Source organism: Choristoneura fumiferana, chromosome Z (assembly GCF_025370935.1).
Source record: "Choristoneura fumiferana chromosome Z, NRCan_CFum_1, whole genome shotgun sequence".
Lineage (NCBI taxonomy): Eukaryota > Metazoa > Arthropoda > Insecta > Lepidoptera > Tortricidae > Choristoneura > Choristoneura fumiferana.
In genome coordinates this window covers 26,399,000-26,412,331 of record NC_133472.1, presented here as the reverse complement: position 1 = coordinate 26,412,331, position 13,332 = coordinate 26,399,000, and the positions used below count along the sequence as shown (strand labels likewise).

The window sequence follows — 13,332 nt, the reverse complement described above, 5'->3', positions numbered from 1 at the left end:
TAAAAGATTAAAATTTGTTCAATAGATTTGGCTGTCAGTTGTTCAAGTCGATTATAAGAAAACTATTTTAAATAACTAAAGGACCTTTCTACGGTAACAGACGTCACAGGATGGTATTTTAAGTATTTAAAATATTGTACGCAATTTTTATTGACGTCCTCCGTCATATCCACTTCTCTGCCTTTTATCAGCTGTTACACAACTTTTTCAGTACTGTAACCGGGGTTTTTCTTCAGGACATTCTTTAGTTTATAATGAACTTTTGACTTTAGGTGCTTATTTATATTGTCTTTTTTCCTTTTAATATTGACATCGCAAATAGCGCCTTCGTCCATCGTTATAAAATCCGGGTATTGTGACCAATCCATATTGTGAATGTAAAATACTGTGATCATATGTTTAATTTATTAGGAGTCTACTTGAAATACTTGAATATCAACTCTAGATATGATGTCCATTATTTAGATTACAATAAACACTGCGTAATTTAATTAGATTTTCAACTGTATTTTTATGACATAAATTAATGTCATTTGACGTACCTATATTGTTTTAAAAATATAGTAGGAGGATAAAGGTTTTGTACCGTAAGAAATTATATCTAGAGGTGTAATCAAGAAGGTGTTTTTTATACACAAAAATACAGATAAATTAGAACATCCTTTTTATAATTGTTTGAAATTAGGTAGTTAGCAAATCCAAATTGGACTATCCAATCTTTGTTCATTGAATTGCATAGTACCCACATCTATGTTTTTGTTTTATGCTCTTAATTAATTAATAGTGACTACTCTAGACTAGTTATTATTTGATTACTTAGAGCGAACCTGGACCATACAAATGTGTGGGATACTTTTTATGTTATAGTCAAGCATGTACAAAAGTACATGATTTCTATCAGCAATGAAACCAACACAAGTCAATATATTCTCATTTTAAAAATCAATAAGATTTCGTTTTATACAGTTTATTTTGGAAATGTGGCTATTTCAAATTGTGACACTTTCATTTTAAATGTGCACTCTGTTCAGTACCTACAAACATTTGGATTTAACATACTCATTTCGGCACCACACAAGAAAAATAAAACTACTATCATTCTCGGGTTTGAATAATAATAATAGGCTTTCAATTGTCAGTATTTAATGAATTATATTGCCTACAATTTTCCTTATATTTGTGGACATCGGTTTAAATTTTCCTTTCTGGGTAATTCAGATATACCTACCTAGTGCCATCCACAAAGACGCGTGATTTTGACAAAATTAGACACAAATGACATGTTAATAAGAACCATTGCACGCGTCATCGTGAATGACTCTACATTCCTAATTAATTATTGTTTAATAGTTAGTACAGAACAGAATAAAATATGGATCAGTTTGACTTCAATTGTTTGAAGGTTTACTTATTACAAAATAATAATAAGCAATTTTAGCAATGGAACTTTCAATTATGATTTGTAAATATGATTGTGCTTCCGTTTTTTTTCCAAGATTCCAGGAACAAACTGATTAAGTATGCAATTTCTTCACTATATCTATATCTTTATGTTGGCTTAATAAGTTATTTGTATGCAGTCAGGTTTATTATAGAATATTGTTGTTAGCCGAGGTTTGTTGGAGAGATAATAGCCAATAATGTTAAACTAATTTTATTAAACAAAAAGGAATCATATAAAACCCTTATTCACTTGAAAATAACTTACTAATTACTTTGATTTCTCTTCTATGTTAATCTCTCGGTATCGTACTCGAAACTGACTCTGCCGCAACCTCGCCTGGCTAATTTACCCCAGTGAATCGGTCCACAAAGATCGAGATCGAGAACAGTCCAGCTAGGATGTCATACCCACATCTTGAATGTTCTCTAATATTCCGTTTGTGTTCCGGAAATGAGTCGTCTATCTGTCTCGTTCTGGTGCCATCTCTCTCGCACAGTTTCTAGAATAAAGACAGGGTAATCTGTCTGTCTCTTTCACAAGCATGCTATCTCTCACACACTTTCTAGAATATTCTGGAAATATGATCATGTCTGTCTCTCTCACATATATAGGCTATCCTTGTCACACACTTTCTAGAATGTTCCAGAGACTAGGTGGGCTGTAGCTTGACCTGAAACGACCTGAATATAGGTTTTCAGGAAATGGTGTTATGTGAAAGTACGCGCCCTGAAACAGCCTGAAAACATATCTGATTTTCCGTTGTGTTAGGGCTTCCTCCAGAATGGTCTGAAACACATTTCAGCCTGCTGAAAATGACTAAGTGGTACAAATAAAATAAAAAATCTATGACTCCTTTTTGACCCCTCTCTGTAACAACATTTTTAAGTTTTTTTTATTTGCCATAGAAGTAGTTAACATAAAAAACAAATAGAGCATAAAACAAGCCATTTTACCTGAGACGTTCATATAGATATAGTTCATATGGATAGACACATCGAGGGGAAAATGGGTTTAATGCTCGAGTTCAACACTCTGCTTTTCACTTCGATGGCTAGGAAAGGAAATATCAAATGTGGAAACAATTCTTCACTTACTGTGTACCTTTTATTGTTCATGCATCATTATCTAGTTATACATTTTTAGTTTTATTGATCTATTTTGATTGATTTGATTATTTTTTAGTTTTATATAAATTAAAAGTTATTAAAAATATATGTAAAAAACTTCATTGTTTGTGATTGTTTACACCTGATTGCCTTGGTCTTAGACGGAGATTTTACTTTATGCTAGTGCATAAAAAGTCATTTTATGTCGCCTAGATCCAGCATAAATACTTACGAGCATGATAAGTGAAAATATTATTGGAATTGTTTGCTATTTTTTAACATGTATCCTAATATTACTGCCATGTGCATGTATTTGATTATTGCATTGATTGTCAGCAGTAAATTGAATGTTTTAACCCAGAAATAAAGATTTATAGACAAATTTATTTTGCATGGCATAGTCATCTAACAGTAGATTCAGCTCAAGTTGTCATGCCATTCACTAGTCAAATATAATGTTCGTCATGCGAACATTTGTGTGTACCTCGAGATCTAAATTGGTAATCTTTAATAACGCTTAAAACTGTCCAATTGGCACTTATATCTAGGACAAAGGTCTTGACATTGATTTCACTACTAAATCTGTTTTTAATTGTTACAGGTAAACCTGCTCATGTGCTGAACAACAATCTAAACCATGTAAGTTTGTGAAAATGGATATATTATGTAAAAAAAAAAATCTTTTTTAATTCATTTGGGCTTCAAAAGTTGACACACCTGTTATCCTTAAATCATCATTGAAGATAGATTTTTTTTGGGTATTACTAACCTAGTATAACTTTTGTTAACTTCATAGTTATGTTTTTTTTTGAAAACTCAATCAATGAGCTACATTTCAAATTAAAATTGGAATCTATATTAATAATTTCGGGGTATAAATATTTTTGGTTCATATTTTGTAAAAGGGTTAGGTAATATGGATCAAATGAAAGCTTATAATTATCCCATTACAGTATAATACAGTAACTATAACACTTTTCTCAAAAATGTCCGTAAATGTTGACATTATTCTTTACATATCAGAAGGTGAAGTGCATAGTTTATGGTCAGCGAAAAATTAAAAAGTTAAAAAGATTGAAGGCGCGCTAGCTCGACAATAATGAATTAGCGCGCCTGCAATCAGTCACATTTTTTTTTTTAGTTAAAAAGGCCATGGAAATGTTGGCACAAGTTGTATACAGCCAAGTCTAATGGCCGGTATCAGATATTTTGTTGGAACTCCGGACTTTTTCTATTGGGTCTGAAATAGCTTGTGGTGTTTTCGGTGGAAAAATACACCTGCAGTTTATTTTTAATGAAAAAAGGCGGGAAAGCATAAGAAATATTGGAATAAAATTAAATTTTATAATATTTTTTCAGAAAAAGTTTATTCTATTTCAGAATTATTCACCATTTTTGAGAAAAGCTTTTTATTAGTCTCGGCTGGAATATCAATTGCTGGCTTCGTATTAGTTAAACGGACTCGCAAGCTCGTCCGTTTAATACTCATGCTCAGCCACCAATTGCCTACTTCCAGGCCACGACAATAATCTACTAATAAAGCTATAGGTAATTTTACCTGGATGTCAAAAAAAGTACGAAATAAATAAAAATCACGAAACCTAACTTATTTTTTTAATAAAAACTAAAAAGAAAAAAACAAGTCTAGCAGTCTAGAATTCTGTTAAGTAATTTAAAATTCTACATCCATCTAGTGATCCATCTAAAATCATATCTGGGATGATTTTGATAGGTTTAGGCGTGTCTGATTTTTAATAATTAACGTCAATTAGGCATAAAATAAGCAACACCAGTTTTGACCTACCGATCTACATCTATTGCTAAGAAAATCGACATTATTTTGTTTCTGTTCAGAAACCGCCTGAATTGTGTGTGTGACTTAATTTATGGATAACCCCATAATGTAGAATAATTAATATTTATCTAATTTATGAATGGTTTTGTGTGTAAACTCAGCAATGGTGCATATATTTTTTAATAATTGTTTAGAAAAAATGTTAAGTAAATTTTTCGCGTCGTTAAATTGCGTGAGTGCTCTACTAATCTCCGTAATTTCGTCACTTACTTTTAGGGCGCTTGTGCACTACAAGACCGGACCGGAAAAAAAAACGACCCGGAATGGGGAAAAGTGCACAAAAGTGTCTGATTGTTTACGGTCCGATATGGAACGCCATAAATTAACATTCATGTACTTTTCCCCATTCCGGACCGTTTTTTTCCGGTCCGGTCTTGTAGTGCATAAGCGCACTTAGTCTGGATTTTTCGGAATGCAGAAAGTAAAAAAGTATTTAGGTTTAGCCTTGGATAGGTATTAAAAATCGATTATTGACTGACTTTGTTGAAGCGATAATCTTATAATTATTTTTTTTTATTGTAAAATGAGTCTAGCATGCCATACCTATGCCATGCCATGCCATGACATGCAATTGCAATAATAGTCAAGTTTACTTCACGAACTGATTTAACAACTTGAATTTCACCTTGCTGGTTTATTTATTTTCTCCTCCTTACTAATAATTTTTACAAAACTTGTGCTTTTGCAAAAATACCTGGTGTGCCATGGTCTACCTACTTATTGAAATTGAGGTGATAAAATTAATCTCAGGTTTTCATCTTATAATGTGTATGTAATACTATGTAAATATACTAGTATCTAATCGGAGAACAGACTATGGGATTCATATTGTTTTAGTGTCAACAAATCAATGTTTCTGTTTTGGTGTTACCATTTACTGTTTTTAATACGACGGAGCTTCGCTGGCAGTTACTTTTTTTGCTACGTCATATTTTTTCGGAGAATATGCGTATGCGTAAAACACAAACTAAATACAATAACCATATTTGACAGAGATTCGATTCCAAAACCCCAGTTTACAAGTCCAACTATATAACGCTAGGCTAGACCATCGCGCTCATGATAATGATATTGAAATTTGCTATTTTAATGAACATGAAATAAGACGCTGCCAAGAGCGCAATTAGCGGTATCGGCAATTTTTGAAAAATTTGTAGTTTTTCTTTTACAAATATACAATTTTACTAAATTTAAATTAGTTAGTATTTAGTTATTTAAATTTTAAATGTGATGAAAAACATTGCAAGTCGCACGGGCGGTAGTAGAATTACGAACATCGACTCATTAAAGCCCTCAGTCTTCGACTTTGGGCTTCTAATAGACTCCCGTTAGTAATTCCTTATTTACCGCCCGTAAGACAATGTACTATTTCGCCTCCGAAAATCCCCACAGAGTTAATTTCGTAGAAATTGTTAGAGCCGTTTCTGAGATCACTGAAATAAATAAATGAGACAAAATATACAAGAATTACATTGTACATTAATGCTAATATGAAAATTAAACAAGTTTATAACTATTACTTTATGCAACATAGTTAAGAATGCAAAGTTCCTAATAATAAATCCATTTAATTTTATATTTTTGCAGAACACATATAATACTCTAGAATGGATCCATCATGTTCTCATTCCAACTTTGAGATATATGAAGGAAACAATGTCTCCTTTGACGCTGACAATAAGACTGATAGTGAAGCCTGTATGGGTGACACAGAAGCCACAACTCAAAGCAATGCAAAGCAAAAAATAGATGACATAGAGCGCCAGGACTTTGATGAGGAGAATAGGATAATTAATCGTTGTTCTGGCATGATTGTCGACGGTCAAATAGCCACAGGTTCACACTACTCCGGAAATTTATCTAGCGCGAGTTCTAGTCTCGCTTCTAGCTCAGAGACCATATCATCCTTCTCAAATATGATTGCCAATGACTACAGTTTACCTGGATGCAGTAAATCAGAACATTGTGATGACAGCAATACTACAATTAAAAATATGATACATTCTAGAAAACCTGTATACACTGTTGAGGATGCCTCAAGGAAAGAAGTCTACAAACCAGACTTTATGCAAAAACTTCTTAATAGTGGCATCCAAGAGAAGAAAGACTTTCCCAAAGGAAAGCTGTATAAAGGAGATCAAATGGGTGAGAGTTCCTGTGAGAATCACACACCTGATGTTTGTGAATTAGATGCAATGGGTGGTCCATCAGGGAGGACGAGCTCTAATGCGTCCAGTATTGGTAGTACCAGCTCGGACAGTACTAAAGAATTCACAGTCCCATCAACTTCTAATGCAGAAAAGTTGCTTGGCCTAGATGATAGCCAAAAAAATGAACCAGGCAGTTCAAAATCAGCAGTGAGTTGAATTATAAACTAGCTAGTGTGAATAGCTTAGTTTAGTTGGATTTGTAGTTATTTGCTTGTATTGAATAATCAAATGGAATGTTATATTTTTTGTTTTAGACATACATGCAGCCATTTTGCGACGGGGATGACGATTCAGATGAAGATGTCATTGAAGAGACTTGGTGTACATGTTTGTCATCTCATGAGGTAAGCATATTTTAAAATAAGTATTGTTTGTAGAGTCTGTTGTGAATTGTAAACTTTATGAAGAAACCTGGACACACAATGAAAAAAAAAATTGTGCGGGAAGTGTCTAATCCATACTGACACTCCCCATATAAACTACTCAAGCCATCTCACTGTAAAGAGAGTCTTACGTCTAGCTGCAGTAGGTCGTAGTAGTAACAGCTATTTTTTTTATTATTTATCATTTTCCAGGACGATGAAGACGACGAAGAACCGGAAATCGATGAAAGACTTTGGGTGAGCAATTTTATTTAAAATGAATAAAACACACATGATACGAGTAGAATATACTATGTATGTCACATATTTTTAACAAATTACAACCAATAGTAATGAAGCTACTGCCTAGTTATAAGTAATGTTCTCTCAACTTAATTATTTTTAGATGTATTTTTTAGTGATGGTTTTCATTAGTGAGAGTTTTTTTTAAGTATTTTGTTGCCTAACTGGCTGGATACACAGATCGATTGGTTATCATTGTCATTAATATTAACAAAACATAGGAGTAATAACTTTTGACTACAATATTTGTTTCTTCTAGTGTTTTTTGCATATACGAGGGGTGATCCAAAATTAATGATAATAAGTATGAATTGCAAAGCACGTGGTCAAAAGTAAATTTATTTTTCCATTAAGTCTCAAGTCTACAAACATGGTCCACCTTTTGATTTGAAACCGCGATTTCCTTTAAAAAAAGAAGTTTCTTGACTCGTCAAAAAATACATCCACGGCGGCCATTACCTCACTATTACTAGAAAAAATGTTGCCTCTGAGGTCTCCATTGAGTCGTGCAAAGAGATAAAAGTCGCTGGGGGTTAGGTCTAACGAATATAGGGAATGTTCCAGAATTTAGAGCCCTGCATCACGAATAGCAGCCGTTGTAACACTGGCCTTGTGATCTGGTGCATCGTCTTAATGAAACAGATCGCAGCTCTAAGTTTGTCCCACCGCTTCTCATTGATTGCTTCACGCAATCTTTGTATTTGGTCAGCTTAGTAAAAGCCCATAATAGTGGACCTTTTCTCACGATATCCAATCGTTATTACTCCCCTGGCCTTTCTGAACACGGTGCCATAACTTTTCCCACTGAGTTTGCGAATTAATTTCTGAAGGATGATCGTTTCTCTAAGTCATTGACTGCTGTTTGGTCTCAGGATCGAAATGATGGATCCAAAACTTGTCCATGGTCACAAACCGATGTAAAAATGTTTCGAGATCAGTTGGAAATTTTTCAAGATTTGCCTTTGTAACTTCGCATCGTATTTCCTTTTGTTCAGCAATTAACATTCTGGGCGGGCACCCAACGAACGGAAACTTTTTTCATGTGCAGTTGATCAGTTAAGAACCTTTGAATACGTCCATATGAAAGCCCCGTGATCTCAACTAGATGCCTGATTTCATGTGCAGTTGATCAGTTAAGAACCTTTGAATACGTCCATATGAAAGCCCCGTGATCTCAACTAGATGCCTGACAGTCATTCTTCTATCTGCCATAACAAGATTTTGAATTTTTGTTAAATTATCTTCCGTGAGGGCGAGAAATGGGCGGCCTTCGTTATGTTCATCTGTAGTGGATATTTTACCTAAATAAAACTTATTGCATTAGCGCGCAATGGTACAATATGGCAGAGCAGAATACCCTAATGTTTCCAACAAGTCGCTGAATATATCTTTCATAGACTTTCAAGCAGGTGTATTTAATTACTGCTCTCATCTATTTTTTTTCTATTTTTGCGTAATGATTCCGACCGCGCGTGAATAAATAGCTGCAAATCTCTAATACATATGTTATTTTTCATGATTTTATTATATTTTACTACGGAATGTATATATACAGCTACTGCAACTTCTTTTAATTTTATTCCGGAAATACATATATTCAATTATCATTACTTTTCGATCACCCCTCGTATATGATATTGTGACTATGGCAGTCGTGAAAAAACTCGCTTTGCAATGCTAAGTTGAATTCAATTTTATGCGGTGTCTGGTAACTATTGCAAAAAGTTTGTAATTTAAAGAGACTAGACGAAACATTCTCTACCCTATTAGATGTTAGTCCTCTTCTCATAGCCACAGCGAGTAACAATACAATCGGAACAACTAAAATAAAAATGTGACAATGGCTGACAAAGTTAGTTAAAATCTCTGATCATATAAGTATTTTTTACAGCGGAAGAGACGTTACGAACCTTCACCTCCTCAATACACTAAAAAGTTCTGCCCTGACGGATCTCAGATGTCAAGTTCTTCCGATAGCAGCTGGTTACCGAGTCTTCCGGGATCTAGCATGGCCACCGCTTTACAGGGTTCGCCTGAAATGAAGAATTGGCTTAACAGGTATGTAGTTCATTTTTACTTTTCTTGTAAATTGCAAATTACTTTTAGTTAAGGGGCTCCTAGACGGGCTATATTTTCACTGCAATATGTGGCCGGCAATTATTGGTGGCCCTGTCTAACATGTGAGTAAGAGAGGGACACCAATAGTTGCCGGCCACAAATTGCAGTGAAAATATAGCCCGTCTACGAGCCGCTTTAGATAGGAACCATATTTACTATAGAACAATGTCATTTCGTCAATAGTCCAATGTGGTCTTAACTGTCAAGTCAGGTGGTTAAATCTGGTTTTAGGCTAATCCGCTGTAGGTGATGTTTTTTTTTCTCAAACTTGTTTGGAAATGATCGTTGTCCATTTGAAAATAGAACAAAAGGAAGTACCTCATCTTTGATAAGGCGATAAAATCAGGTCATTTATACAAATTCCACGTGCTTAATTGACAAGATTTCATTTTTTTAACATCTGTTAATTACTACAGGAATCGAAAGAGTTTTGCCTCCTGAACATGGGAAAATATTTATTATAATTGATTTCTCCATATTAAAAAAAATACAAAAAATTGAAAAAATATGTCTGAATTTGCCAAAACTACAACAAAATAGATATGTTTCCTTTGCCTTTATCACCAGAAAAAGGAGCTGTCATAATTTTGATATTGTCTCTATGCAACGTCTACGTCAGATTTACGTGATCTTTTTTTAAAGAGACTAGACGAAAGTAATGGATCTATTGTGTCGTAGTTTTGGAGTTATGCCCTTTTAGAATAAGCACATCTTAAAAAATTGTAATAAATTAATTAATAGTTGTAGCGAAATTTTAAAAATATCAGCGTTTTTCTCTTTCCAAACAGAATACAGAGAACGAATCAAATTATAGTCTTAGAAATATGACTTGAAAATAATGGTTTGTTCATATCGATTCTTAAATATAAATATCATGGGACACTTGACACCAATTGACCTAGTCCCAAAGTAATCAAAGCTTTTGTTATGGTTTTGGTACTGGGCAACGGATAAACATACTTTAATCGCTATATACATAATTAAATACATATTAAACACCGAAGATTCGAGAACAAACATTCGTATTTTTCATACAAATATCTACCCCGATCGGGAATTGATCCCGGGACCTCAAGCTTCGTAGTCAGACTCACTAGCCACTGGGCTATCTGGTCGTCCAATCTTGCGAGTCGAATTTGATCCACTGCTAGTGACCAGATTGATTTAAAACACCAATGCAACTACAGCCAGCAAAAAACTAATATAAAAATTATATCGTCACAAATGTTATTATTTATTTATTTATTTATTTATTTATTAGGAACAGTTACAAATTTATTTAAGTTATTTCCTCACATTGTTTGAGAAAGTACTGTAGATTCCTTGACAGAAATATGAATTGCCAGACTCGTATTTTTACAAGCCCCGTCAGGCAATTTGCTACTTTCCTGGCATCGCGGCATCGGTAGTAATGGATTATTGAATCACAGTGTATTCAAATTTAAAATAATACTACTTTTCTCAAAAATGTCCGTAAAAGTTGACATTATTCTTTACATATCGGAAGGTGAAGTGCATAGTTTATGGTCAGCGAAAAATTAAAAAGTTGAAAAGATTGCAGGCGCGCTAGCTCGACAATAATGAATTAGCGCGCCTGCAATCAGTCACAATTTTTTTTTTAAGTTAAAAAGGCCATGGATACAAGTCGTATACAGCCAAGTCTAATGGCCGGTGTCAGATATTTTGTTGCAACTCCGGACTTTTTCAATTGGGTCTGAAACAGCTTGTGGTGTTTTCGGTGGAAAAATGAACCTGCAGTTTATTTTTAATTAAAAAAAGGCGGGAAAGCATAAGAAAAATATTGGAATAAAATTAAATGTTATAATATATTTTGAGAAAAAGTGTATTCTATTTCAGAATTATTCACCATGTTTGAGAAAAGCTTTATATTAGTCTCGGCTGAAACAGCAATTGCTAGCTTCGTAGTACTTAAACGGACTCGCAAGCTCGTCCGTTTAATACGCATACTCAGCCAACAATTGCCTACTTCCAGGCCACAACAATAATCTACTATTCTTAAATCAATCATCATTTCTTATTTGTAGAGTTATCAAAAACGATTACGTTCTTTTATTTTAGTCTTAGGATTCCAAGTTTATTATTTTTTATCAAACAAAACACAGGTGGGTAGTGAAGACTCGCGCATCTAAACTTCTTAGGTACCCTCTACTTTAGTTAGCTCTTGACCGTAACAGTTGCAGTAAGATCAGGAACAGCGAGGTAACTAAAAAAATGTTATCACGTTATAACTTATCCAAAATGGTCGATTTCTTCAAAATACTTGGTGTTGATTTTAAGAAACGTGATCAGTTTACAAGGAATCATAAAGTTGTTTTAAATAATTGTTTATTATTTAATATTGGATTTTAATGGATTTCGGAGTTGGGGACGAAATTATTTTGTTGAATATTTAACGACAACGATTATAACCTAAGATTTTACTGTAATGACGTATACATTTAAAATTATATAGCGTGTTATTACTTATTTTTGATTTACGGGAACATTCAATAGATTTAATGGCATTGACTTGCCATGTATAATCAATAATTCAGATAATTAATTATTCACAGTAAAACAGTATAAAGTGGTTCCTAATTTGTATAATTTTTTAAAGTCAGTAACTTGCGTGTTTTAATTCGCACATGTTTAGGAAAAAAAGGTTGAAATATTGTAGTGAGTTTTTTGTGTTAAGTAGGTACGTTATTGTCAGTCATCAAGTTTGTGAATTTTATAATTTGACCTTTAACAATAACCGAAGTTATATTATGTACCTATATTTTTCGATTTGACCAATGAGTTGAGCCGTCTGTCGATGTTAACGGAAATCAATAAAAGCACAGAATATTCTTTATTATTAAAATAAAACAAAGTACAACTAGAAATCGACCATACATTTACATTTAGAAGGTTATCCTGTTGTTGATGAGCCAATTAAACACAGATTTGCTTTATTTAATTTGGGTTACCGGTCACCGAAGAAGTTTTTTTTTGTTATTTATATTTAACAAACCGAGAAAATGGTTGAGGAAAGAAGGCCGAAACAGCACTTTACACGTCTCTGAGATTCTATTTTATTTTAATGGCTTAATCATCCCTTCGTGTATCGATATTCGATACCTATGTCTTTGATTTAATTTCCTTAACTTCTTTTAAGTAAAAATAAATTTATCTCCTTATATTTTATTCACAGTTACATTACAGTCTCTGCTAGTGGCATTTAAAATGTTAATCCTTGTCTACAGATTTCAAGCTTGGTCTAACGCGGAGAAAATTCAAGCTATAGACGCTCTTATTGGTCGTTGTGCTGCGAGTCATGTACGTCACATGATGAAAGCCATCGAGCCTTTGTTCCAAAGAGATTTTATCTCGTTGTTGCCGAAAGAGCTGGCTCTTACTGTGCTCGGGTACCTGCAGCCCAAAGATCTGCTGCGAGCCGCTCAAACTTGCCGATATTGGAGGTTAACTTAATTTCAAACTTCTTTGCTTATATATTAAATTATTTCAGCACGCTGTTAATATTTGAATGACTTATCGCAGGTTTCTTGCCGATGACAATCTTCTCTGGAAGGAGCAGTGTCGGCGTATAGGCATTACTACGCTCAAAAAAATGCCACGCTCGCTGCCGCGCTGCGTCAGTCCTTGGAAGGCGGCTTACATGCGGCAATACCTCATAGAGAACAACTGGCTCCACAAACCGGTCAATAATCCAATCATGATGCGAGGCCATGACGACCACGTGATCACCTGCTTGCAGTTCTACGGCAACCGCATTCTCAGTGGGAGTGATGACACTACACTGAAAGTCTGGTCGGCAATTACTGGCAAGGTGATTTTTTTTTGACTATGTAACCCTTTCGTCGTCAAGGACGCATACTTACATGAGGTGATTTATGTATTCCTATAAAATTTTCCATCGTTTATTTTAGTTACC

General features: G+C 34.1%; 1 protein-coding gene across 3 annotated transcripts in view; it reads left to right on the top strand.

The window, feature by feature from the left end:
* The window catches only part of ago (F-box and WD-40 domain protein 7), a 30,255-nt gene that overhangs the window by 3,364 nt on the left and 13,559 nt on the right, over positions 1 to 13,332 (top strand). For all 3 annotated transcript variants that reach the window (XM_074094419.1, XM_074094401.1, XM_074094409.1), the window contains exons 2-8: positions 3,152 to 3,189; positions 5,993 to 6,762; positions 6,870 to 6,959; positions 7,191 to 7,235; positions 9,172 to 9,338; positions 12,644 to 12,859; positions 12,939 to 13,227. In XM_074094419.1, coding sequence (XP_073950520.1) covers positions 6,013 to 6,762; positions 6,870 to 6,959; positions 7,191 to 7,235; positions 9,172 to 9,338; positions 12,644 to 12,859; positions 12,939 to 13,227 — 1,557 coding nt within the window. In that variant the 5' untranslated portion in view covers positions 3,152 to 3,189; positions 5,993 to 6,012. The remainder of the gene's footprint in view (positions 1 to 3,151; positions 3,190 to 5,992; positions 6,763 to 6,869; positions 6,960 to 7,190; positions 7,236 to 9,171; positions 9,339 to 12,643; positions 12,860 to 12,938; positions 13,228 to 13,332) is intronic.